The 23457-nt window shown below is 42.7% G+C and overlaps 2 protein-coding genes and 1 pseudogene across 6 annotated transcripts in view; all 3 read left to right on the top strand.

Moving 5' to 3' along the window:
- The window catches only part of Cage1 (cancer antigen 1), a 38480-nt gene extending 38027 nt beyond the window's left edge, over nt 1-453 (top strand). For all 4 annotated transcript variants that reach the window (XM_032885068.1, XM_032885069.1, XM_032885067.1 and 1 more), the window contains one exon: nt 332-453. In XM_032885068.1, the coding sequence (XP_032740959.1) occupies nt 332-416 (85 nt within the window). In that variant the 3' untranslated portion in view covers nt 417-453. The remainder of the gene's footprint in view (nt 1-331) is intronic.
- A 5510-nt stretch (nt 454-5963) lies between these two features.
- On the top strand, nt 5964-23029 carry Ssr1 (signal sequence receptor subunit 1). 2 transcript variants are annotated; one of them, XM_032884388.1, is made up of 9 exons: nt 5964-6132; nt 8026-8138; nt 10122-10212; nt 11910-12172; nt 13871-13947; nt 15002-15080; nt 16936-17029; nt 17297-17311; nt 20781-23029. In XM_032884388.1, exons 1-9 carry the CDS (start codon nt 6054-6056, stop codon nt 20846-20848), a joined length of 879 nt encoding a protein of 292 aa, XP_032740279.1. In that variant the 5' UTR covers nt 5964-6053; the 3' UTR covers nt 20849-23029. The 2 variants fall into 2 exon arrangements, with proteins under 2 accessions (XP_032740279.1, XP_032740280.1); XM_032884389.1 differs by lacking the exon at nt 17297-17311 and having other exon boundaries at nt 5965-6132.
- On the top strand, nt 9862-10009 carry LOC116884143 (annotated as a pseudogene).
- Nucleotides 23030-23457: the final 428 nt, after the last annotated feature.

The raw sequence follows: 23457 nt of genomic DNA, 5'->3' as shown, positions 1-23457 counted from the left end.
CAAGGATGGTCCTCACGGAGGGTGGTCCTCACCGAGGGTGGTCCATACCGAGGGTGGTCCTCAGCGAGGGTGGTCCTCAGCGAGGGTGGTCCTCACCGAGGATGGTCCATACCGAGGGTGGTCCTCACCGAGGGTGGTCCTCGCCGAGGGTGGTCCTCGCCGAGGATGGTAACACACTGTGTTTTATCATTTTATGGTCCCATAGTTTGATATAAATGACAAGTTTTTGAAAGTAAGAGACAAATATGCTAAATAATGACTTTTTTTTCAGCATAATCACTATTTTAAACTTTATTCCCCATTTTTACATCGTTTTTCTTCTTTTTTACAGACCAAGATTAGATAATCACCCAAAGTCCATGACCTTGATAAGTCATCTTGAGGGCCACCATAAAGAATGTTCTATTTCCATGTGAACTGACAATAGTACATGATTAAATATTCATTCCTGAAGTTATGCTAACTTATTTGTGTGTGTGCGCGCGCGCGTGTACATGTGTGCTAAGTGTCTAAGGTGGAGGGCAAACTTAGGTGCTCCTCCCCAGGAGTCATCATGTCATTTTTGGACCCAGGGTCCCTCACTGGCCTGGAACTTACCAAGTGAGCTGGGCTGGTTGGCCAGTGGGCCCAGGCGTCTTCCTGTCTCCGTCTCCATGGTGCTAAGACTACAAGAGTGACGCACTACCCAACTCTTTCAAAATGTGGATCAGTCCTGTGCTCGCTCAACAAACATGTGACCTATTAAAGTTACTTCCTGCTTGGTCTCCTGTTTACCCTATCCCCACTCCATCCCTTTGTCAAATCTCCGAACAAGGCTGGAAGCATAGCTGTCAATCAACATATTCTGTCGGTGGAAATGCAGAAATCATTTCATCTCACCAAAGTCAGGGTTACACTTGATTTAAGTCAGGTACAAGAGGGAGTATCTGTGGTGTGAGTTCCAAAGGACATGCTGAACAAGTCATGTGATCACACTTCTACCTGTGGGAGAACTCTATGCAGCAGGTCCTCTATGAGCCTGGAAACAGAAAATGTGTTTGCTCGAGTCATGGAGCACTTGGACAAAGTGGTCCCCCATGGGTTCAGACAGCCCCTGTCTTGGGAAAGGTGTCTCATGGTTGGGTGGATGTCCTGGAGGGCTCTGGATGGGGGAGGAGCAAGGAGCAGGGGAGGCCCAGCCAGCACTGGGACACCTGAGATTGACATGCTCAGCAATTCAATAATTCATTTTAAAGAAACATAGGAATGTGGTTGTAGTGATTTAAATACGAATGGCCCCCATAGACTCACACGTTTGAATGCTTGGCCATGGGGAGGTGTAGCCTTGTTGAAGAAAGTGTGTCCCAGTGGAGGCTGGTTTTGAGGTTTCCTATGCTCAAGCTATGCCCAGTGTGGCCCACAGTTTCTTTCCTGTTGCCTTCAGTTCAGGATGTAGAACTCTCAGCTCCTTCTTTGGGACCATGTCTGCCTGCATGCAGCCATATTTCCTACTATGATGATAATGGACTGAACCTCTGAAACTATAAGCCAGCCCCAATTAAATGTTTTCCTTTATAAGAGTTGCCATAGTCATGGTGTCTTCACAGCAATAAAACCCTTTATGAACAGTAAAAAAAAAGACAGAAATCAGACTATTTTTAAAATCATTTAAAAACATTGAACAGAACTTGCTACCAGCCTAAGAGCTGCAGCCCTAGCAGTGTCTCCTTTCAGAGAGGTGACCCAGTGTGAGGAGACCTTCGTTATAATTCATGTCCCTGGCTTCCCGGGATCCTCTAGGAAAACGGAACATGCCAGAAGAAGCTGACTATTAAAGAGACAGCCAAGTCTAGAATCTTCCCACAGATGGGATGAAGTAAGGGAAAGACACAGGCTGTCCAAAGACAGGACCCTGTGCAGAACACTGAGTTGAGGTGTCTGCTAGGAAGCATTTCCCTGCTTTCACCTCTGGAGGGTATCTCAAAATACAACCCTCCAAATAGTCCCCCCACCCCCACCCCTGTACATGTCTCAAGGAGATGGCAGCTTACAAGCCAGTCCTTTAAGAAACATTAAATGGGACATTTCTCTCCCTTGGAGACCATCCCACTCCAAGGAGTTCTTGCTTCTTCATATATCTATATCTATATATCTAATCAATATCTATATAGAAGCCGAGTGTGGTGGTGCACACCTTTGATCCCAGCCCTGAGGAAGCAGATACAGGTGGATCTTTGTGAGTCTGAGGCCAACTTGGTCTACAGAGTGAGATCCAGAACAGCCAGTGCTACACCAGAGAGACCTTAAGAGTGAAAACTGCTTAAAGGGAGAAAGAATCATTAGATGGGGCTGGAGAGATGGCTCAGAGGTCCTGAGTTCAATTCACACCAACCACATGGTGGCTCACAACCATCTGTAATGGGATCTGATGCTCTCTTCTGGCATGAAGGCATGCATGCAGGCAGAACACTGTGTACCCAGTAAACCATGTTTTAAGGAACCATTAGATGTTTTGATAAACTGTGTGGCAGGCTGTGAGTAAGATGCTGAGGAGGTGAAGAAAAAGAGGCAGAGAACACAAGGATGATGGCGCATAAGAGGTCAGATGAAGAACTGTTCAGTCCCTGACAGAGTAATGGTCCTGCAGGTGGAGCAGCTGGTAGGAGGTAGCCCTGACTGGAAGAGAGGACTCTGGGAAGACTTTACAGAAACCCCGGCTCCTGAGCAGGATCTTCAACCCTGACTGGGCATTTTCAGGTTGAAAGAGGAAGGCCAAACATGCACAACACATGTAGGCCCGAGATGGCCGACAATCCTGGACCACTAGTCTGGTTTGAAAGACAGGCCCCTCCTGTGGCAAAAGATGAGGATGATCGTGAAGAACAATAACCACCGATCTAGAAAGCTTAAACTTGATCCCCAAGTTTATGCCTGTCTCTTTCTCTGAATCCCCTCTCTGAACCAGAACTTCTACCTCCCTATTTCCTGCCTAAGCTAATAGGACAACGGCATTTTTATTGACAAGTGATTCTTCCATACAGTACAAGAGATTCTACACCTGGAGGGAGGGGAAGTTTTACAGGAGTGGCACTGGATTTGCCAGGTTTTAATGGCACATTTAAAATCCAAGCCTAGTTGGACTACACTGAGAACTGAGAGTGACACTTCATGGTTATCGACATGAGACTGTGAGAGGAGAGGCCTCCGGGCCGTCAGTTTTTGAGAGGTGCGGTTAGAGGAAAGTGTATTTTGATGAGATACACTGAGCACCATTCACTGTGTCGAGTAGAGAGGGACGTTGTAGAACCATGTCATAGCACAGGGGCTGGCATCTAGACTGCAAAGGATGATTGGCTTTTGATTGGCCTATAAACATTTTACTGTGAGAGAAATGAGGGCAGAGCCTGAGGGGACAGAGGCAGGTTAAGTGGTGGGTTTTGTGGTGATCAATCTGGTGACTGCTTGCCCATGTTCTTTTTGAGTGTGGGCTGGAGAAGGAATAGAGGCATTCCTGCCAATTGAGGAACTGGCCAGGACAGCCTTGTTTTCTGTTCCCTTTTCCCATGGAGTTTTTTCCTTTCTAGAGGTATACAGCAAAAACATTTAATTCTTCTCTGCTCTTTGCCACACGAAAGAACTTTTGATATGCTGTGACTAGCTAAATGGCTGGGCTTTCTTCCTGCCGATAGCAAACGCTCTCCTCTGGTAATCTTCAGGTAACATCTTTTAAAATTTATATTTCATCTCTGCTACCTCAGACACAATTAGGAAAGTAGCCTGTGTGGTCACTTTCCCTGATTCTCACATGTCAATGAGCCTTTAGGTCTGGTCTTTCTTCTTCCCCATCATGGCAATCTCTGCCTCCTTCCTCTCTCTTGGTTCCTAGCCGGAGCCAATCTCAAAGTCCCGCCTCATTCTATCTGCCCAGCCATTAACCATTGCCTCTTTATTGTTCCATCCAAAACCAACTGGGGACAAGGACCTTTAGCATTTGGACATGCAGATTCCCAATTTTGAGGACCAGATTAATTCAAAGCATTAGAACTAATCCCCAACATTTCACCTTTTCTGTCCAAATTTTTTTTTTCTTTTTTTCAGAGCTGGGGACCGAACCCAGGGCCTTGCACTCGCTAGGCAAGCGCTCTACCGCTGAGCTAAATCCACAACCCCCAAATTTAAAAAACAAAACAAAACAAAAAAACCTTAGACATAAATTGAGCATAACCTTAACAATTATGTAAATTACAAAGTACGATTATATAATTAGTATCCAGTCCATTACATTTGTCAACTAGATAAAGTATTTTACCATCTACCCTAACTTAAACAGCTTACAATTCTATACCTGGACTATATTCTGATTTTAGTTTGCATTACCATCTGAAAAGCATGCTTGCAAATATATATCATATCTCTCAGTGCTAAATAACTTAAGTTTGCTTATGAGACTATAACTAGTCCAACCCTGTCAGAAATCCAAAAGCCTTGTATTTAACCTGGTGGTGTCTCCTGGCCCAAGACACTGACAGGGACTGTAACCGAGGGGAAGGTACAGATCCACTGTCACCGTGCTGAAGACCTTTCTGAGGTCTGACTTCAGGGGATGGCACTTCTGGTTTAATGTTCACGGAGCTTGTAGACATTCCCTTTCACCTGTTCTCAGGACACGTGTTCAGCCGATCTGAACCTGTTGGGGTTAATTAAGTTGAGGAGGTAAGCTGTGACTTCCACTTCAGTCAACTCCAACAGTTCCGAGGAGAGCTGCTTAGCCTCTGTAGCGGTTTGAAGGAGGTTGGCCCCAAGTGGCTCATGTTTGAATGCTTGAAGCATGGAAGTGCTTGGGAAGTACATGTGTAAGAAGGTGCATTGTTGGGTGTGGGCTTGGAGGTTTCAAAAGCCCACACCAGTGGAGTTACCTCTCTGCCTTGTCCTTTTTGGCTGAACACGTAAGATACCATGCTAGAACCAGGTCTGCCTGTTCCCATTTGCTCTGACGTGATGGTCATGAACTCACCTTCTGAGACTGAACAAGCCTATAAATCAAACACTTGCTTTTATAAGTTGCCTTGGTAACTGTGTCCCTTCACAGCTACAGAAAAATAACTAAGCCAGTCCCTGAGACAGGATTGTGTCTGGAGGTTCTCAGCCCAGTAGCTACAACCTGAGTGTTTCACACTGGCCAGTAGAAGTTGACAGAAATATACTAGAAGTGAGATCTTTGGTATAGAAGCTGCAGAAAGGTGCTAGGTGATTTCTGAGTCTGGGTTGTTAAGAAAATTACAGAACTGAGCCTAGCAGATGGTTGTGGTGCAAACCTAATGATCACAGTTCAAGCCTAGAACCCACCTAAACGTGGAAGGAGAGAATTAATTCGTCAGAAGTAGTCCTCTGACTGACCTCTACATCTGTGTGCACTGGCAATTATGTACGGGGTGGGGGGCAGGGGGTAGACAGAGAGAGACAGAGAGACAGAAACACGGAGGGAGGGAGAAGAATTTAAGAGAATACAACTCCAGAATTCCGAAAAGAAGGGGTTTCTAGTCTGAGTAGTGTTTCCCTTTTTATCTGCTTTGTTTTGAGACAAGGTGTTAACTGTAGTTTAGACTTGCCCGAACTCAGACACAGCCCAGACTGCTCGCCAACTCGCTGCAATCCTCCTGCCTCCATCTCTCAAACGCTGGGGTTACAATGTGAGGAAGGAATCACTTACGACATTTTGTTGTTACCCACATCCTTTCCTTTCTGTCTTTCAATTGGCACACAAGCAGGAAGTTTATGGTCCCCGGGCCCTCAAAGTAACCGCTGTTGATACTAAGCATCTGGAAGGGGTAGGCCTGCGCGACTAGGCTCTCGCGGGAACCGGGACCCCGCCCCCGCCGGCCACGTGACCGCGCGGACCGCAGGCCCCGCCCCTGGGCTCCTAGAGGCCACGTCGACGGTAGCGGGGAGGGGCGACGGGTGGCGCGCGTGCGTGCCCCGCCCCTCCTGCGCGGCCCGGATGAAGAGTAACGCCATTACCGCCAGAGCCGCCGAGAGCCCTAGCGGACGCGTACTGGACGCTGACCGGCCGCACCATGAGACTCCTCCCCCGCCTGCTGCTGCTTTTCCTGCTGGCCTTCCCCGCCGCCGTGCTGCTGCGAGGCGGCCCCGGAGGTGAGGGGCGCGGGGCTGGGCTGGGCACCACGGCCGCCCCTCGGCCCGGTTCTCGAGGGCCGTGCTGACCCCAGGACTTCCCCGCAGCTCGGCGCCCTCTGCGAGCGCGGGCCCAGACCGCGGGACCTACGCCAGGACCGGCCTCGCTTCTCCGCCCGCGCTCGCCGGGGGCTGTCGGTCCCCAGCTTCTGCGCTGACGTGTCGCTAGCCCCACGCCGGCGCGCCTCCATTCATTCGCCCTCTGCCGATTCTCTATCGCGGCGCCGTGTAACACCTTCGCTCGGTCCCCTCGCTCGCCTATCACGGTCTGTGTGGACCGCAAGGCTTAGTGTCCAAAACTGCCCTTCCTCCTGCTGCTTGTCAGCCGCTACCGAAGAGTCTTCTACCGGATGGTTTCTTCCTTTTGTAATTTTTCCCCTCTCCCTTTTCCAGCCAGTGTTTTGCTGGTTGGAAATATGCTGGGAAAAAGTTACTTCGAGCTTTTATAAATTTCTTCTTTCCAACGATTAATCTGGGATAAAAACTTGGCAGAATGTAAAAACGTAGAAACTTTTCCTCCCTTGCCCGTCATATCAGGAACTTTGATTTTGTTAATTTATAAAAACAACTAGTTTGAGTGGTCACCAGAATTCCTTTCTTTCTCAAAGTTTCTGTGGCCCAGGGCATGAGAAATAACGACCCATGTTCATGAGCTCCTCAGCCAAGCACACAGAAGTGATTGGTTTCTACTTAGTGACTTTTATGACTTTGAATTATGACTGTTAGGGATTTTGGCTGGGAGTGGTGGGGACACAAGACAGATGTTGAGACAGTCTCATGTAGGTAGCCCGGGTAGTCTCATGTTGGAAGTCCGTGGCTTAGCTAGAGTGTCCTTGAACTTAGGATCCGTGTGCTTGTACCTCTGGGGTGCTGGGTTTCAGGTGTCTGTCACCATACCCCGTGGATGAAGAGGTGGGGATGAACCCAGGGCTTCCAGCATGCAAGGCATGGAAGGCATGCATGCTACAACCGTAGACCCCTTGGGGTTTTCTTCCTTTGTTTTTTTACATTGGCTTTTGAAAATGACCTGTAAACTGTGAATGAACTGTTTTAACTCAGGAAAGTAAAAAGATTTTTTTTAAAAAAATGCATGGTCTTAAAGATAACTTTTCTCTTGGGCATTGCACATGTGGCTCTCCCCACATTTTCCTTCCTACTGAATTGCCACATCATCGCTCTCCGAGAAGTGGTAATAAGAACTGCTTGAATTTTAAAGGGCTTTTTAGAGTTTTGCCTGAGAGTGATATAGTGTGATTTGTTGAGAAAGTTTTGTCAAGAAGTCTCATTTATAACTTAGCATTATGATTTTCCTTTATTTGATATTTTAAATGTCTGAAAATATGCTCGAAGTCATGTTAAAAAATAATTGGATTTTTTTCTTTGCTACTAACCACGAAGCTACCACTATTTAATTTTATTATATTTAGTGTGTGCATTTGTCTGTCTATCTGTCTGTTTTGCAGGGTATATGCAGAGGCTAGAAGACAATTTGCAGGGTGCATACCAAGAATCAAATTCACATGGTTAGGCTTGTGGCCTGCCCTGTTTTTTTGTGTCTTTTAATATTAAAAACATTTCCATTAAAATTATCATGTAGTTAAGAGTACTAGTAAAAAATGTAGGGGTTGGGGATTTAGCTCAGTGGTAGAGCGCTTGCCTAGGAAGCGCAAGGCCCTGGGTTCGGTCCCCAGCTCCGAAAAAAAGAACCAAAAAAAAAATGTAAACATTTTTGTGCAATGCCCTTGTTCACCTGACCAGGGAACAGTATTACAATAGGTAGAGCATTTTCTTGTCTAGACCTGATGTTTAAAGACAATGATAAAGGTCAACTGTTCATTTTTTATTTATCTTCAGGGTCATTAGCTGTGGCTCAAGATCTTACAGAAGATGAAGAAACCGTGGAAGATCCAATAATCGAGGATGAGGATGATGAGGCTGAAGTAGAAGAAGACGAACCCACAGACTTGGTGAGTGCTATATGCTATATTTAAATATATATGATATATTCTGAGCTAGAAATTGTATCTAAGAACGTGTTCTTTTCATAAGCAAGTTTGCTAATTATTTCATAAATTTTATATATATATGGGTAGGTCTTTGTATAGTACTTGGATGTGAAAGCAAATGTGTGGGGAGGCCAGGGGTGTTGGATCATGGGGAACTGGAGTTACAAACAGTTGTAACCTTTCAGACATGGGTTCTCTGCAAAAGCAGTATGTGCTCTGAGCTATCAGCCTGGGTTCAAGTTGGCCTAGGGACAGTCATTGAGCATGAGCACAAGCGTTTTCTGGAGTACTGGGGAGACAAGATACACTGAACAAGTCAAGATCATCCAAATTGGGGACAGAGACAGACAGTAGAGTGAGGCCAGCACATGGAGCCTGTAGCGTTTAGTGTCCCAGCTCTGGCTTTTCTTTTTTGTGCCTGTAACCTACCATTGACTCCTCTGGGGGTGGCAGGCATCGCAACCATGTAGCAAAGTACTATTCTGGGTACTAGATTGAACAGATGAGCTATTTTCTCTGCCTTCTCAAAGCTGATATTTTTTGGGTAATGTGTGTGTGTGTGTGTTTAGGGAGCAGGTGTTGAAGAGCAGGTGATAAAACTCGCCTTGTGTAAGTAAGGGTTAGGGAGGATTGCTTAGCGGCTAGCTCTGAAATTTGTGCTCTGATAATGACGGTAAGTACCTGGCTCAGAGCTGGAGAGATGATGGCTCAGCAGTTCAGATGCTGACCACTCTCCAGGAGGATTTGGTTTCTTTTCCCCTGTACCCACAGAGCTACTCACAAACATCTGTAACTCTAGAACAGGTTCCCTGTTCTAGCTTCCATGGATGCTACTTGCATATGGTCCATAGATAACCATGAAGGCAAAACACCCATTCACAGAAAGTTTAAAAAAAAAAAAATAATAAAAGCTCAAATTAGGGTCATTGCAGCATGCTTCCTGCTAATTTGGTAATTATTTCCTGCCAGGAGTACTGTCATCTGTCCTCCATAGATTTTTTTTTTTTAATAAGTTTGTTTTCATTGTTATGGACGCGCCAGCCACTTAAGCTGGTGCCTTGCTCTGTTGTTGATTGTGTTGTTGTTAATGATTTGACATATAGGCACACAGTGTTTCCTCTGAGTAGAAGACCCTTAATTTGTGTACATGAACAGCTTTGATTAGATCAGTACATTCATAGTTGTAAATATTTGACCAGAGTAGTGCTTTGGGTAAGATAATTTAGAGTATTTAGGATTAGAGATGGTGTTCAGGGCTTTGAAATTTGAGCATACATTATAATAGTGGATTGTATCATTTTTCTGAATTACTTGAGCTTTCTGGCACTGGAATGTACTCATGTGGAGAAATGAGATCCAAAAGGGAAGAATTAGGTCTTTTTAAGAAGTTGGTACACATTTTTCTTGTCACAAAAATAAAAGGTCAGGATGAGCTGAAACGGAAGTAGACGTATCCTCGGTTGAAGGAAGGTGAGCTTGTACAGCCACAGCCGCTACAGAAGTTACCTATGGGGCGGTGAGCGAGGGCTTTGGGTGTAACTACTCCCCAGATTTCTGCATTAGCCACTTACACTCAGTCGTCAGGACATGGAGGAATTGGGAGATTATGGCAGAGTCCTGAGTTGTCTTGAGGTGCGTGCATACACATACACTCTTGTTAAGTTTTTCCAAAGTTGGAGGTTGAGGTAGGAGGTACGGTGATCCAGGAGGTGGCTTTTTCAAGGAGAGGCTCATGCATTGCACTCAGGATGTTCCGATTCTTAAAATCTTCCAGTGCAGAAAACTGTACTGTTTAGCTTGTGATAGTAGGGGGCTGTGTTCATGTTCTCTGCTTAAAAAAAAAAAAGAAGAAAGAACTACAGACTAGAACCAACAAAGCAATCCAGTGAATTCAGTGATTCCCAGCCCCTCACACCAATCTTTATTTAATGTTGTCTCCCTTAGGCAGAAGAGAAAGAAGAAGAAGAAGATGTGTCTAGTGAACCAGAAGCTTCACCGAGTGCAGACACAACCATTCTATTTGTAAAAGGAGAAGGTAATGTAAAATGGTTCATTTTAATTCCAGTCTTACACGTGAATACTGATGTGTATAGTAATGCTGATTTTTAAAGAGAAAAAAAAAAATACTACTTGGTTTAGTAGAAACTAAACATTCTTCTCAAAGATACTTTTAAAAACATGATGTGTGCATGTGGGTTTACAAGTGGCACTGGGAGCGTGAGGACAGCTTGCAGGAGGCCTCTCCTTCCCCTGTGAGCTCTGGGGAATAAACTCGGGGTTTGTCGGGCTTACATGCCAGTACTTTTACCACTCTGCCATCTTAACCAGCCCCAAAGCTGTCATTCTTGAAACGTCTTCTAAGCTGTGTCAGTAATGTCATTTTGTTTTGTTTTGAGGACTTGAGCTTAATGCCTGGAACTTCGTTAAAGAGCCAGCAGTCACATGAAAAAGTTAGTAAGGGTGGTTCATGGAGAACATGAGGCAGCCAGCCTGGGATGGACTAGCACTGCAGAAACAAGAGAGCCCTTCCTCAGCAAGTGAAGGAGAGAACTGGCTCCCACAAGTGGTCCTTTACATGTGTGCATCTGCACTCACACTCATACTAGCTGTCAAAAGGAATTTATTTTGTTGACATTGAATTCAAGATCCTCCTGCCTCAGCCCCACAAGTGATGGGATTATAGACATGCATGGAATTTGGGAGTATATTTGAATGTTTAAATGTCAGGGAAATACTAAATGTCTACAACCAGGCCTTGGTTATAGCATAGCATTAATTTGAAAAAGAAACAAGAAACTTAAGTTTGCATATTCCTTGCTCCAAATGCATGGGACCAGAAGTGGTTGGTTTTTTTGTTTTGTTTTTGGGTTTTAGAATAATGAGCTATTTGGAGACGAGTTTGTTTATTTCATGTACATCTAATCACTGGAGCCTTGGATTTTCCACTTGTAGCATCTTGCTGGTCTACAAAGGTTTAAACTTTGGAGCATTTCCAGTCTTCAGGTTAGGACTCCTGACTGCTGAGTACATTTCTTTATTGAGGGCTTTGTGGATATCATTGTTCTTACTACTTTGCAGTATTTATTTAATCCCAGCCAACCCTGAGGGCATAGTTATTGTTGATCTTGGGTTTACAGAGGTTAAGAAACTTGTGCTCGTGTTACCCAGAGCCTAAAGTAGATTTCAGAGACAGGATTCAAACCCAGATGTGTCTGTTCTGTAGTTTGTGTTGTACTAGGTGAATTGGCCCATTAGACTATACAATGTTGTAGAAGACATAACATCGGAAAGTATTAGTTTTCTTGGATCTTAGGTATTCTGTTTCCTGTATATCCCAACTTTATGCTCACAGAAAGTGATCGGACTCTTGGGGATGTGCTTGGTGGTTGTTCACATACCAAGAATGTACGGAACCCCATTCTGTTCTCAGCCCTTTAGAAAAGGGAGTTTGAGTTTGTGACTCCTCATTTATTTTTGTAGTAGGATACTGAGTTGTAGAAAACTCTTGGGTGATAATCTTGCTTCCATGATTTTCTTAGCCTCTTATCTGGATATTATTTGGCTGAAATTGCAGTACCCAGTTTATGCCCTAAATTGGAATCCCAGAGAACAGACAAAAAAAAGAATGAATTTTTTTCGCACTAGAGTGGTCTGCTGAGGGGAGTTCTGAATCCATGTTCATGTCTGCGTTTCATTTAATCCTAACACCACCACTCCTGTTTTGTGTTTTAGATTTTCCAGCAAACAACATTGTGAAGTTCCTGGTTGGCTTTACAAACAAGGGGACAGAAGATTTTATTGTTGAGTCACTAGATGCCTCCTTCCGTTATCCTCAGGACTACCAGTTTTACATCCAGAATTTCACGGCTCTTCCTCTAAACACCATAGTGCCACCCCAGAGACAGGCGACTTTTGAGTATTCCTTCATTCCTGCAGAGCCTATGGGGGGACGGCCCTTTGGTCTGGTCATCAATCTGAACTACAAAGATTTGAATGTAAGACCTTTGAGTTGTGTTTTGTTTTGCTAGAGACTGCAGTGGACCTTTGTCCCGTCTGTTTAAGTGCTTATTTTGTGATTAAAACTGTAACAGGCACCAGGAATACAAAAAGGAACTGCCTGTCTGTCTCTACCTTTATTTATTTATATATATTTTTAGATTATTTATTTATTATATGTATACATTGCTGATGTCTTCAGACACACCTGAAGAGGGCATTGGGTCTCATTACAGATGGTTGTGAGCTACCATGTGGTTGCTGGGAATTGAACTCAGGACCTCTGGAAGAGCAGTCAGTGCTCTTAACCTCTGAGCCATCTCTCCAGCCCTCTACCTACATGTATGAGGCGGTGAGAGAGGACCCAAAATAAGCACTAGCATAGTGGTTAGGGCGTGTGCCTGAGCTGTAGGTCACTGGTGCTGCTGTGTGTGAGTGTGGGAAAGTGGCTTGAGCTGGATCTTGACAAGGGCCAGGGCGTGGATAGTCTGCTCTTACTTGGGTGCTATTGAATGGTCAGATATTTGTTCTGTCCCAATTTGGTGTAGACTTTCTGCTCGTTTAAAAGCTTCTAAAGACTTTGTTACTGCTTTGGTCTTTTGTATACTCATTAGTAAAATATAATCACTTTAAAATACAGTTTTAGCAGTTTATCTGCTGATCTCACATATGCCTGAGAGAATATACTACTGCAGGGGGTAGACCCCTTGTGACAGCTCTAGATGAGGGTGTGTTGACCCTTCCCTTTCCCAGGAGCTTCTTCAAGGAGTGGGTTCACGCTTCCCTCACCACATGTTAATGCCTTAACGTTGTATCTTCAGCCAGTCCCTGCATTGCGATGTGCTTTCCTGTGAGTTAGTGCAGAAGAAAGGCTTTTCATTCTGTCTCCAATGAGACATATGAACAGCTAGGGTTATTTCAGGTCATTGTATCTTATCATTTCATAGTTTTTAAGTAGGGTTCAGTTTTGGTTTCTTTGTAATGCTTCCTTTGTGGAAGAGCAATTGTGTGTGTCCCAGTGGTTCCCTAATCAAACTAAAGTTTGATTAAATTGTCAAAATTTTTTTTAAAGATTTATTTAATGTATATGAGTACACTGTCGCTGTCTTGAGACACAGCAGATGATGACATTGGATCCTGTTACAGATGGCAGTACTTTGAGATTAGTAGGAATTGAACTCAGGACCTCTGGAAGAGCTGCAGCCCATCAAAATTGTTTTAAGATGATAGTGGAAAAAATACTTTTGGTCTGGAAGTCTTTGGTTTGTTCCTTAAAGTAGAATTGGTTTCCAATCCAGCTTCAGTTTAGAGCATAGTCCTGGCTTTATGCTCTGCTCCTTAAGTGATCTCCCCACCCCCCATCCCCCCGCAGCTGCTGCTGTCCTTGTTTGCCAGATTGCAGATGGAAGCTGGAGCTGCTGAGGGGCTCTGTGGGCTCTGCTGCTTTCTGCCAGTGCTCTGACCTTTACTGCTGTCCCTGCTCCTGAAACCTCTACCTTCTGCTCTTTGCAGAATGTGGAGGGTGGTTTTGGAAAGGAGAAATAACATTGTATGGTTTTGGACCTGGCATTGACTGTTGTCTCTTACAGCTAATGGCGGGAAAGTCAAGTGTATTAGGATAACAGTTTTGGGAACACTTATAATTTTTATTCTTTGAGCACATCTCATGTAAATTTTAACATCTGTTTCTTAAACAGGGCAACGTATTCCAAGATGCTGTCTTCAATCAGACGGTCACGGTCATTGAAAGAGAGGACGGGTTAGATGGAGAAACGTGAGTAAAGCTGCACCTGCACGTCTGGAGCTCACAGCTTACCCAGAGCCGTGTGCTTGGATTGCAGGGCGCCTTTGAATGCTCACACTGTAATGGCCTTACAGAGTTGATGAGATACTTACACAGAGGCCATACCTTATGTGTTCTTGTGCCTGTTACATAAGTCAGGGAAGAGTAGGACCTGAAGCAGTGCTGCCACAGACACAGCAGCTGATTGTTTCCTTCTGCTCTGCTCCTTAAGTTGAGCCTTAGCTTATCTAACTTCATGCCTCTGAAATAATTACATGTTAGGTTGTTCCTTAAAAAATGTTTGGTTCTCTGAACTGAGAATAGGACCCCCATTGAAGGAATCAGAGAAAGAACTGGAAGAGCTTGAAGGGGCTCGAGACCCCATATGTACAACAATGCCAAGCAACCAGAGCTTCCAGGGACTAAGCCACTACCTAAAGACTATACATGGACTGACCCTGGACTCTGACCTCATAGGTAGCAATGAATATCCTAGTAAGAGCACCAGTGGAAGGGGAAGCCCTGGGTCCTGCTAAGACTGAACCCCCAGTGAACTAGACAGTTGGGGGGGAGGCGGCAATAGGGGAGTGGGGAGGGGAACACCCATAAGGAAGGGAGGGGGAGGGGATGTTTGCCCGGAAACCAGGAAAGGGAATAACACTCGAAATGTATATAAGAAATATTCAAGTTAATAAAAAAAAAAAATGTTTGGTTCTGAGTAGAGAATTATCTGTGACCTTAAATGTGACTCACTTGAAGGAATTTACAAATCCAATTATGAAAATGATATAAATGTGAGGAAGAACTCCTGAAACAGTCTTAAACTGAGTTTGAAGGAAAACACATTTTAGATGGGGGAAATTTTTATTGGCAAAGTGTTCTTAACTAAGTAGAAGGAAATTTGTAAAGCTTGTTGCCTGGAATTAATTAAAATGGTGTATTTTTCTTGCATGTTGTTTGAAAAGCTATTGTAGCACGTATTGGTATTTGTTTTTAGTTAGATGTGGTGTTTATGGATTAACATCGGCTTTTTTTTCTGTGCCAGAATTTTTATGTACATGTTCCTTGCCGGCCTTGGACTTCTAGTTGTTGTTGGCCTTCATCAACTTCTTGAATCTAGAAAGGTAACTATGCATGAGCAGCCCTGAAAGCTCCATGCAGAGCCACAGTACTGATTGCACTGTAGGTCTCCAGGCTTCCCACTTTACTGTAGGTTTGCAGAGTGGAACGCTGTTGTTCCTTTTTAAAGTAACACCCAGACAAGACTTTGGATATGTGACTTGAATTTGTTGAGATGTGTGTACATGTCCAGTTAGTGTACTGATTACCCTCTTTAAAGTGATCTTTTATATTTAATGTGATAATCCTTGAGTTCAGAAAGATTTTATTGTTCCACTTAATACAATTTTTTTCATGGATTGGTTGTATTATCTGTAGCCAATTATTTGGGTTAGAATTCTTAATGGGGTGCTTTCTTACGTATTCAGAGTTTATAGGTGCTGGGATTATAAACTTACACCAATCTTCCCCACAGAACTTTGAGACAGTCTTACTGTGTAGATCTGGCTGGCCTGGAGCTTACCATGTATATCAGGCTGGAGTCAACTCACAAAGATTCACCTACTTCTGCCTCCTGAGTGTTGGGATTAAAGTTGTGTGCCACCATGCCCAGCTTCCTGCTCAGATTTTGGTTTTTCAATTTCATAGCAAAGCTAAAGAAAATGGAATTAAATGGGTTTTATTTGCCGTATTCAGGAGATGGGCCACAGAGAAAGTCTCTCCCTCTTGTTTTGTTTGTTTTTGTTTGTTTGTTTTTGAGACAGGATTTCATGTAGCCTAACCTGGCCTTGAACTCACTGTGTTGCAAAGGCAGGCTTTGAATTCCTGATCCTTCTGCATCTCCCTGCAGACTACTGGGATTGCTGTACACACTGTGCCTTGACAATTTCACACTTTTAGATGAAGTCAATGTTGTTAGCCTGTATGGGATTTTATGTGTTTTGTCTCTACCAGTTCTTTAATCGTATTTTACAAACAATGCAAGATTGCCTGCTTAGAAGCATTTCAGTAATTATCCTTAATTTCATTGACTGTAAATTTATTCTTTAGAAAGAAAGAAAATCAGTGATACAACCACAAATTAAGATCTTTACAGGGGTTGGGGATTTGGCTCAGTGGTAAGGCCCTGGGTTCGGTCCCCAGCTCTGAAAAAACAAAAACAAAAACAAACAAACAAAAAAAACAAAAACAAGATCTTTACAGGCTGAAAATGGTCAAGAAAATTTATTCTGAGAGCATTTTTCTCTTTTGGCATTCGTACATGTGTGTTCACATGTTTGTACTTTGGTACATGTAAAGAGAGTCAGAGGTGAAGTTGGAGTTGATTTCTTTCCTCCTACCATTTGGGACCCTGGGTTCAAATGCAGGTCATTAGACTGGATGGCAACTCACTAAGAAGCCGCCTTTCAACCCAGGACTGACTCTGCATAGTTAAGCATGCTTTCTTTTTTAACAGATAAAATGTGTACTAGGGTGATTTAAAACAAGAAAAGAATGTAATTTGTCGGCTAAGATACTCATATATATTGATCAATGTTTTTATAATTAGAATACATTAGAATTCTAGAATATAGACAGGGGTGGTGGCACATAACTTTAATCCTAGTACTTGGGAGGCAGAGGCAGGTATGTCTCTGAGTTTGAGGCCAGCCTGGTCTACAGAGTGAGTTCCAGAACATCCAGAGCTTCAGAGAGAAACACTGCCTGAAACCAAATCCAAAAACTTTTTAGAATAAACAGTGCTATGACATGTCTTTTAAAAAAATATGTCTTAGGGGTTGGGGATTTGGCTCAGTGGTACAGCGCTTGCTAGGCCCTGGGTTCGGTCCCCAGCTCTGAAAAAAAGAAAAATAAAAAATAAATAAGTAAGTAAATAAATAAATAAATATTAAAAAAAATATGTCTTTTATATTCTCGTAGCGCAAGAGACCCATACAGAAGGTAGAAATGGGTACCTCAAGTCAAAATGATGTTGACATGAGTTGGATTCCTCAGGAAACTTTGAATCAGATCAGTAAGTAGCCTTAGAAACTTGGTGACAAATGTTTCTATAAATGGGAATTAGTTTCTGTTCAAAAATATTTGCTCAGTACTATTTAACTTGATCTTTCCCGTTACTTATGTAGACTCTAGTGTAATCATTAGTGACATACTTACTGACTTGTTCTATTTATAGTGTTTATGGTTTAATTTGGACGTGTTTTCAAACATGCATCTTATTTGTAAATGTCTGACTTCTTTCTAACCTGTTTCCTGTCTTTTTTCCTTCCCGTCGCTTCAGTGCAGAGTAGAAGAGGTGAGGTGATTAACTTCTTCAGTAGGCTTTGCTACAGTTTGGGGGGGCTCTTGCATAGTGCATGAATACAGCAAGTTTAATGAATAGAACTGTATTTTTCTGGAAAAACTGATACAAATTACTTTTGAAAGAGTGAATCTAAAATGTTACTTAACATGTTGTGTTTTTTTTTTGCTAATGAACAGTTTATTAAATATACTAATTTTTATGAAGGAACATAGAAAAATGTTCCCCGTTTGGTGAGTGGCTTTTTAAAAAGCACTTGTGGGGCTGGAAGGCTTGCTCCCTGGTTAAGAGGGCTGACTGCTCTTCCAGAGGAACAGGGTCAGTTTCCAGGCGCCCACACGGCAGCTCACAGCCATTTGGAACTCCAGTTCTAGAGGATTCAACCCCTTTTCTGGCCTTTTTCTGGCAATCACTGTGGTGCACAGACATCCATGCAGGCAAAACACTCATTCATACACATTAAAAGAAAGAAAGCAAGCATTCAAGTTAGCCACATTGTAAAATTCTTAAATTGTTCAGGAATATAAAATTCTGTCCTTGACACCACTAACACCATTTTTTATAAATAATCTGTACTTATATAGTAAAACAAGTTTCTGTACATATTTATTTCTCTGAATGCTCCATCTACATGGTAACCACAATGTCCAGGGCCTTACTTTTCTTGCCTACAGTTCATGTACACTTTTAGAACATTTTTCCTCAACACAGTGTAGGACACTTGGAGGCATTTTGAGTTTTGACTAATCAGATTTTCTTAAGCATTTTACATTTTAAGGTGGAATGGGTCTACTTTCCCTAATTATTTTTTAACCTATGGATTCACAATTCTGCTTTTTTTTTTAACTTAATAGAAAAGATGTTCATCTCTTAATAATGTTTTTGGTTCTTTTTTTTTTTTTCGGAGCTGGGGACCGAACCCAGGGCCTTGCGCTTCCTAGGCAAGCACTCTACCACTGAGCTAAATCCCCAACCCCCAATAATGTTTTAAATGTATACAAAACTACAAATACAAAGAACACTCGTCATGTAAATGCCATTAAATGGGCTGGGAGCATGCTTCAGTTGGAGAAGTGTATTTCACAAGCACGAAGACTACTGCTGTGATCTCAGAACCCTAGCAAAATAAGCCAAGGGCAGTGGGATCCGTTTGTAACCTCAGTATGTCAGAGGCAGAAACAAACTCTGGGGTTTGCTGGTCAGCCCAGCCTATTGATAAGCCAGTGAGCGTCTCTCTAAAAACAAGATGGAAAGCTCCTGAGGAACAGCACCAGAGTTGTCTTCTGGCCTCTTCATAAGTATAAACACTCACCCTTCATATGCATACACGATCACACGTTTTTGTGTGTCAATAATTTAACAAAGAAGTCAGGTCAGGTGTGGTTTTAAATGGCCTAATTTCAGGGCTAGAGGCAGAAGGATCACATTTTGGGGGCCCTCCTGGGCTCTATAAAAAGATTCTCTCCAAAACCAAACAAAAGTGAACTGAAGTTAGGGTCTGTGAACTCCTAGGTGAGCAGAGAAAATAAATAGCCTTTGATGATGTCTGAGACAGGGAAAGAAGATGGATCTGAGTGTCTGATAACATGTTGCCTTTGGCTTTACTAAAAATAGGAAAATTCCACTGTTGTGGTTTTCCTGTGGTGAAATGGCTTGGCTTTGTTTAGCATGTTTTAAATGGGTGGTGGAGGCACTCTCCATGTCTGTTTTCTGGTGTAGGATATGAGGGTTTTTTTCACATTCATGATTCTTTTCCTCCACCTAGAGTTTAAAGTTAACTTTGGAAAGATAAGTATTTTGACTTTTAAGTAGTTTGAGATTTAAGTTTTTTTCCTTAGATTCTACTTGTCTCCTGACACCCTTAATAGGGAGTAATGGTAAATGTTTGTCTTTGATAGCTGAAAAAAATTATGATACACGTGAGTGATTACTTTTTGTTTAAACACAGTGCTTTTTTTCTGCTGTTAAGGTATTTGAACTACTTTCCCCCAAAACAAATACCTGTAGCGTCTTACAGACTGCCCTCCGCCTGTGTGCTGAGCAGGCCGTGGTTGTGAAGGTTAGTGGAAGTGGCTCTTTTGAGTGGAGTTAAACAGGCATCAGAAGTCCTCAGGAGACCCTTCATGAGTTACCATACAGGTGGTTGGATTACTGGGGCTTAGCGGTTGCCGTCATCACTACTGCTCACTGCTGGCGTAACTGCAGTAGCCTGGGAAGTGCTTCCTGACTCTCAGAGACTGTGTACTCAGCTCTTACTTATTTAAACAGTTTTTGGAAATTGGTTAACTGGAGACATGTATGCAGACATAAGAGCATCCTTAGTCTTAAAGATTGTTGATAAACATTTACTATAAAATATATCCTGACCTAGTAATTTTTTAGGAAAAAGGATGTTAGGCATATTCTTTTTCATTTTTAAAATGCTTATAAATAACCCTTACTTACTTGGTAAGTATCTTTTTCCGGTTATTTCTTTTTTAATATGCAGAAGTCATTTCATGGTGATGGGGGATGGCGGGACCTTATGTGGTGCCTACCTGACCTTGTACGTGGGCTCAGATGAGTCTACCGCCTCAGCGGTTAGCACATGGCACCAGGCTCTATACAGTTTCTGTGTTCTTTTTATTTTTGAAGAATAAAAGCTTACTTGACAGTAGGCTGTTGTGCATGGTGTGTAGAGTGTACCTAGAACGTAAAGTGAGAGTGGGTCAGGCCTTCACTTGTTCTTTCTTCTGAAACAGTTTTGCTAGACACAGCCCAGGGGCTGAGAGAACAAACATGGACCACCATGCCCTTGTTGACCCTCTGCTTCTAAAAGAAACAAATAGAGTATTTCTTTTATAAAATAGAAGAAACTCAGCACCACATATATTTCCGTTAACTTCTAAAGAAAGGCTATGTACTGATGGTCGGGGCTTGATTCTTTCAGTTTAAATTTGTATACTTGCCAAAACTTAGGCACCCACAACACTAAATTTTGTCTTAGTGCCTAACATAAACATGCTCCATGTGTCACATCTTTTAATTGTTGTATTTGGTTTTGAAGCAGAGTCTCGCAGTAGTCCTCGCTAGGTTTGAACTCCTAATCCCCCTACTTCCATCTCCCAAGTGCCAGGATGTAGATCTGTGTCTTTTAAAGTATTTCAGAATTCTTACTTTTGCACTTGTAAACAAACATGTTATTGAATGTGGCATGGTGTCTGCAGCAATACAGCAGCCATTGTCCAATTGTTTCCTATGTTACATATGAAAATTTTATTTTAATTGGTATTATTCTAGAAGGATATTTTTAAAGTTATTTTAAAAACCAAGAGCTAGGTAAGAGGCATTTGTTATGGTTGGGGGATGGGACAGGGGTGGGTGGATATGTGTGTGTGTGTGTGTGTGTGTGTGTTGAGTTTAAAGCTACCTGGGAGGTAAAACTCTTGAGTTAGCTAGCTTTAACGTGCTCCTTTTCTTTCAGATAAAGCTTCTCCGAGAAGGCTGCCCAGGAAGCGGGCACAGAAGAGATCGGTGGGATCTGATGAGTAAATGTTGTTTGTGCAACAGTCCAGTCTGTGCTCCCCTGCCCTCATGTTCTCCACCTCATGGGAATTAGTGCAGAGAACGCGTCACCACAGAAGGCAGCTTCTGCCTATGTGTGGACTGAGCAGTCGGAGTCTGCGGCCATAAGATTGCTGAAAATGCACTGCATTTGTTTTCTAAAGTAACAAATTTGGGTTTTTTTTAAAACCATTAAACTGTATGGGTGTGAATGTCTGTGAGCAGTTGTCTTACCAGAATCATTGTTGAACTACCTGAAACACGCCTTTAGAATGCTCAGCAAAACGCTCTTGCCGCTTCCCTTGTGATGTTTTCCATTTTGCACCCAAATTCAATTAATATTTTTTCCCAGTGTGGTTTTAGGTGGATTGTTTGGATGAAATAATTTGCTTATTTCTTGGAGTCGATCAAATCCAAACTGATGGCACAAACCAGCCCTTGGCTTGCTGTCTGTCACAGCTTGTATTTTAACTGCACAGCACGGTGGCTGCTGGGTGAGCATCAGAGGCATGCTAGGTAGTTTGCTGCTGTTTGCTGTGTGCACCCCTTCAGAAATTTAGCAATAGAGTCAAAGAATTTTGGAATCACTAGCAACAAAATTGTGAAGCCTGACAGTTCTACTGACACCAGTTTATAAATCCTAATTCTATGCCTGTTTTTTGTTTTGTTTGTTTTTAACCAAGTACAGTCTGTCTGTGCAAACTGGGCTGTCGTGTTGTCCATTGTTCCGCGTGGCCTGGGGGCCTCCTTTCTTTGTTTGTTGTTGCTTTTAAGCAGAGCATTTTGTTCTTAGTAGAAATAATCTTAAGAAAAAAATTGTCATGGTCTACAGTCCAAAGGGATCACATTTTAGGGGCAGGAATACATTTAAATTAATCCTAATCTTTATAGAAATCTTAATTGGAAAGTTTTAAAGTAGTTATGAGGTTTATCTTTTAACCCTGTATTTAGGAGTTTTGATTGTTGACCTACCTTCTTATTAATGTGAAAAATCCCTAAACTCCAAGCACTTAAGATTTCAAGACCAAAATTAAGTTGGGTTTGATAAAATGACTCTAGTTATTCCTGCCTGACCTAGTGAATTAAGTTTGGCATTATTGTCATACTTACTAGAAATTAATGTTGAGTCCGACTGGATAAGAGGCTTCCCTCTGTCTTTGAAGCCATATTCTCCCTGCGTGTATTATAAGGAAGTGGTAATTTCAGTAACACTTTTATTCCTGACCTTTTTAATTCTTGTTTTCTTGTGGTCCAATCCCTTCCACATACACCTAAAGGAAAGCACCAAAACGAAACACACACAGAAACAGAACTTAGAAGCTGTTTAACATGTAAGCCAAAACCAATGATTGAAGGTCTTCTGTGTCCTCTGTAATTGTTAATCACTTACAAAAGGGGCTGAAATGTCAAATTGCCTGTATTTGCTTATCTGGACTGTAAACTCTGTATGCCTGTAATACAATGTGTGTGGTTTTTAATCGAGTTGTATAATTTGTTTATTTTGAGGCCTGCAGAACTGTATGGTTTTTGACTTGATGTAATATAGGAGACCCTTCTCATTCTCAACATTTTCCAGAACCTTCTGTGAATATCTTAAGTTTGGTAAGCTACTGTCGCATACTCCAGTAAGGTATAAGTATTAAAACCTTTAAATGGCCCGCAGAGTTTAACTAAGTACCCGGGTAAAACACGGGGAGCTGCAGAGACCACGCTTAACAGCTGCCACCCTGAGTGATCGATCGATCACTTGGGTACCAGCTCTGTTGTTGCTGAGGTCCAGGTCAGAGCCTGGGGAGTGTGAGATGTGCTACTTTTAGTGTAGACTGGAGCAGTTGAAACCTGAGTCTTCCGTGCCAGGCGTCTACTATAGCATCAGTTAAGTATTTAGCAGAAACTAACTCCATAATGAATGGAATTCAATTCCACACATGGTTTGTTCAAGCACACTTAATAAGTAGTTGACTTTTCAATGTCTTTTTTAAAAATGTAAATACTTGGATGAAGCTTTTCTTTGTTTCAATATAGTCATTTGCATCATGAACCTTGTTTTCAGAATTTATCCTTTGAACAAGTTGGTTTTAGAATCTGTTAAGTGAATTTAAGGATCATGTGTATCAAACTCTGTCATCTAGACGTTTGAGAAGAATGTGTCATAAAGCATGGACCTCACCCTGGCTGTATAGCTTCATCATTTGGATCATGTGCTGTAGTAAGGGACTTTTGGGACAGATAACTGTCCACTAAAACTTTGCCTGAGGAGTTTGGAAAGGAGAACTGAGACTTGGTATGAAAAGCTAAGGAGAAAGAATCAGGTAGAAATGAGAAGTACCAGTGACGTCAGAAAATAGAACTTGGTGGGCAGAGAAGGGCTGCTGTCCTTCCAGTAGCTGGTTTATCAGCCTGGCATCGATCGATCGATTGATCGATCGGCAGGGAGAGGCGAGCGTAGCACACTGGAGCAGTCAGGCTGAGCCTATGGAGGTGGAGGAGTGGTTACATGCTGAGTGTGCAGCGTCATCCACCGTGCAAAGCCCTTCCTGCCCTCAGTATGAAGGAAAGTGCGCTCCGCGGTGCATCTGACTCCGGAGTTTTGTTTG

This window comes from Rattus rattus, chromosome 14 (assembly GCF_011064425.1).
Source record: "Rattus rattus isolate New Zealand chromosome 14, Rrattus_CSIRO_v1, whole genome shotgun sequence".
Lineage (NCBI taxonomy): Eukaryota > Metazoa > Chordata > Mammalia > Rodentia > Muridae > Rattus > Rattus rattus.
Note: the sequence above shows the minus strand (reverse complement) of the source record. Positions and strands in the feature narration are given on the sequence as shown.

Excerpts from the sequence above, each read along its gene's own strand:
- Ssr1 (XM_032884388.1), top strand. The coding sequence starts at position 6,054 with ATGAGACTCCTCCCCCGCCTGCTGCTGCTTTTCCTGCTGGCCTTCCCC. Across the intron at positions 8,139-10,121 it reads AAGACGAACCCACAGACTTG|GCAGAAGAGAAAGAAGAAGA; the intron begins GTGAGTGCTATA and ends TGTCTCCCTTAG. Across the intron at positions 15,081-16,935 it reads AACTTCTTGAATCTAGAAAG|CGCAAGAGACCCATACAGAA; the intron begins GTAACTATGCAT and ends ATATTCTCGTAG.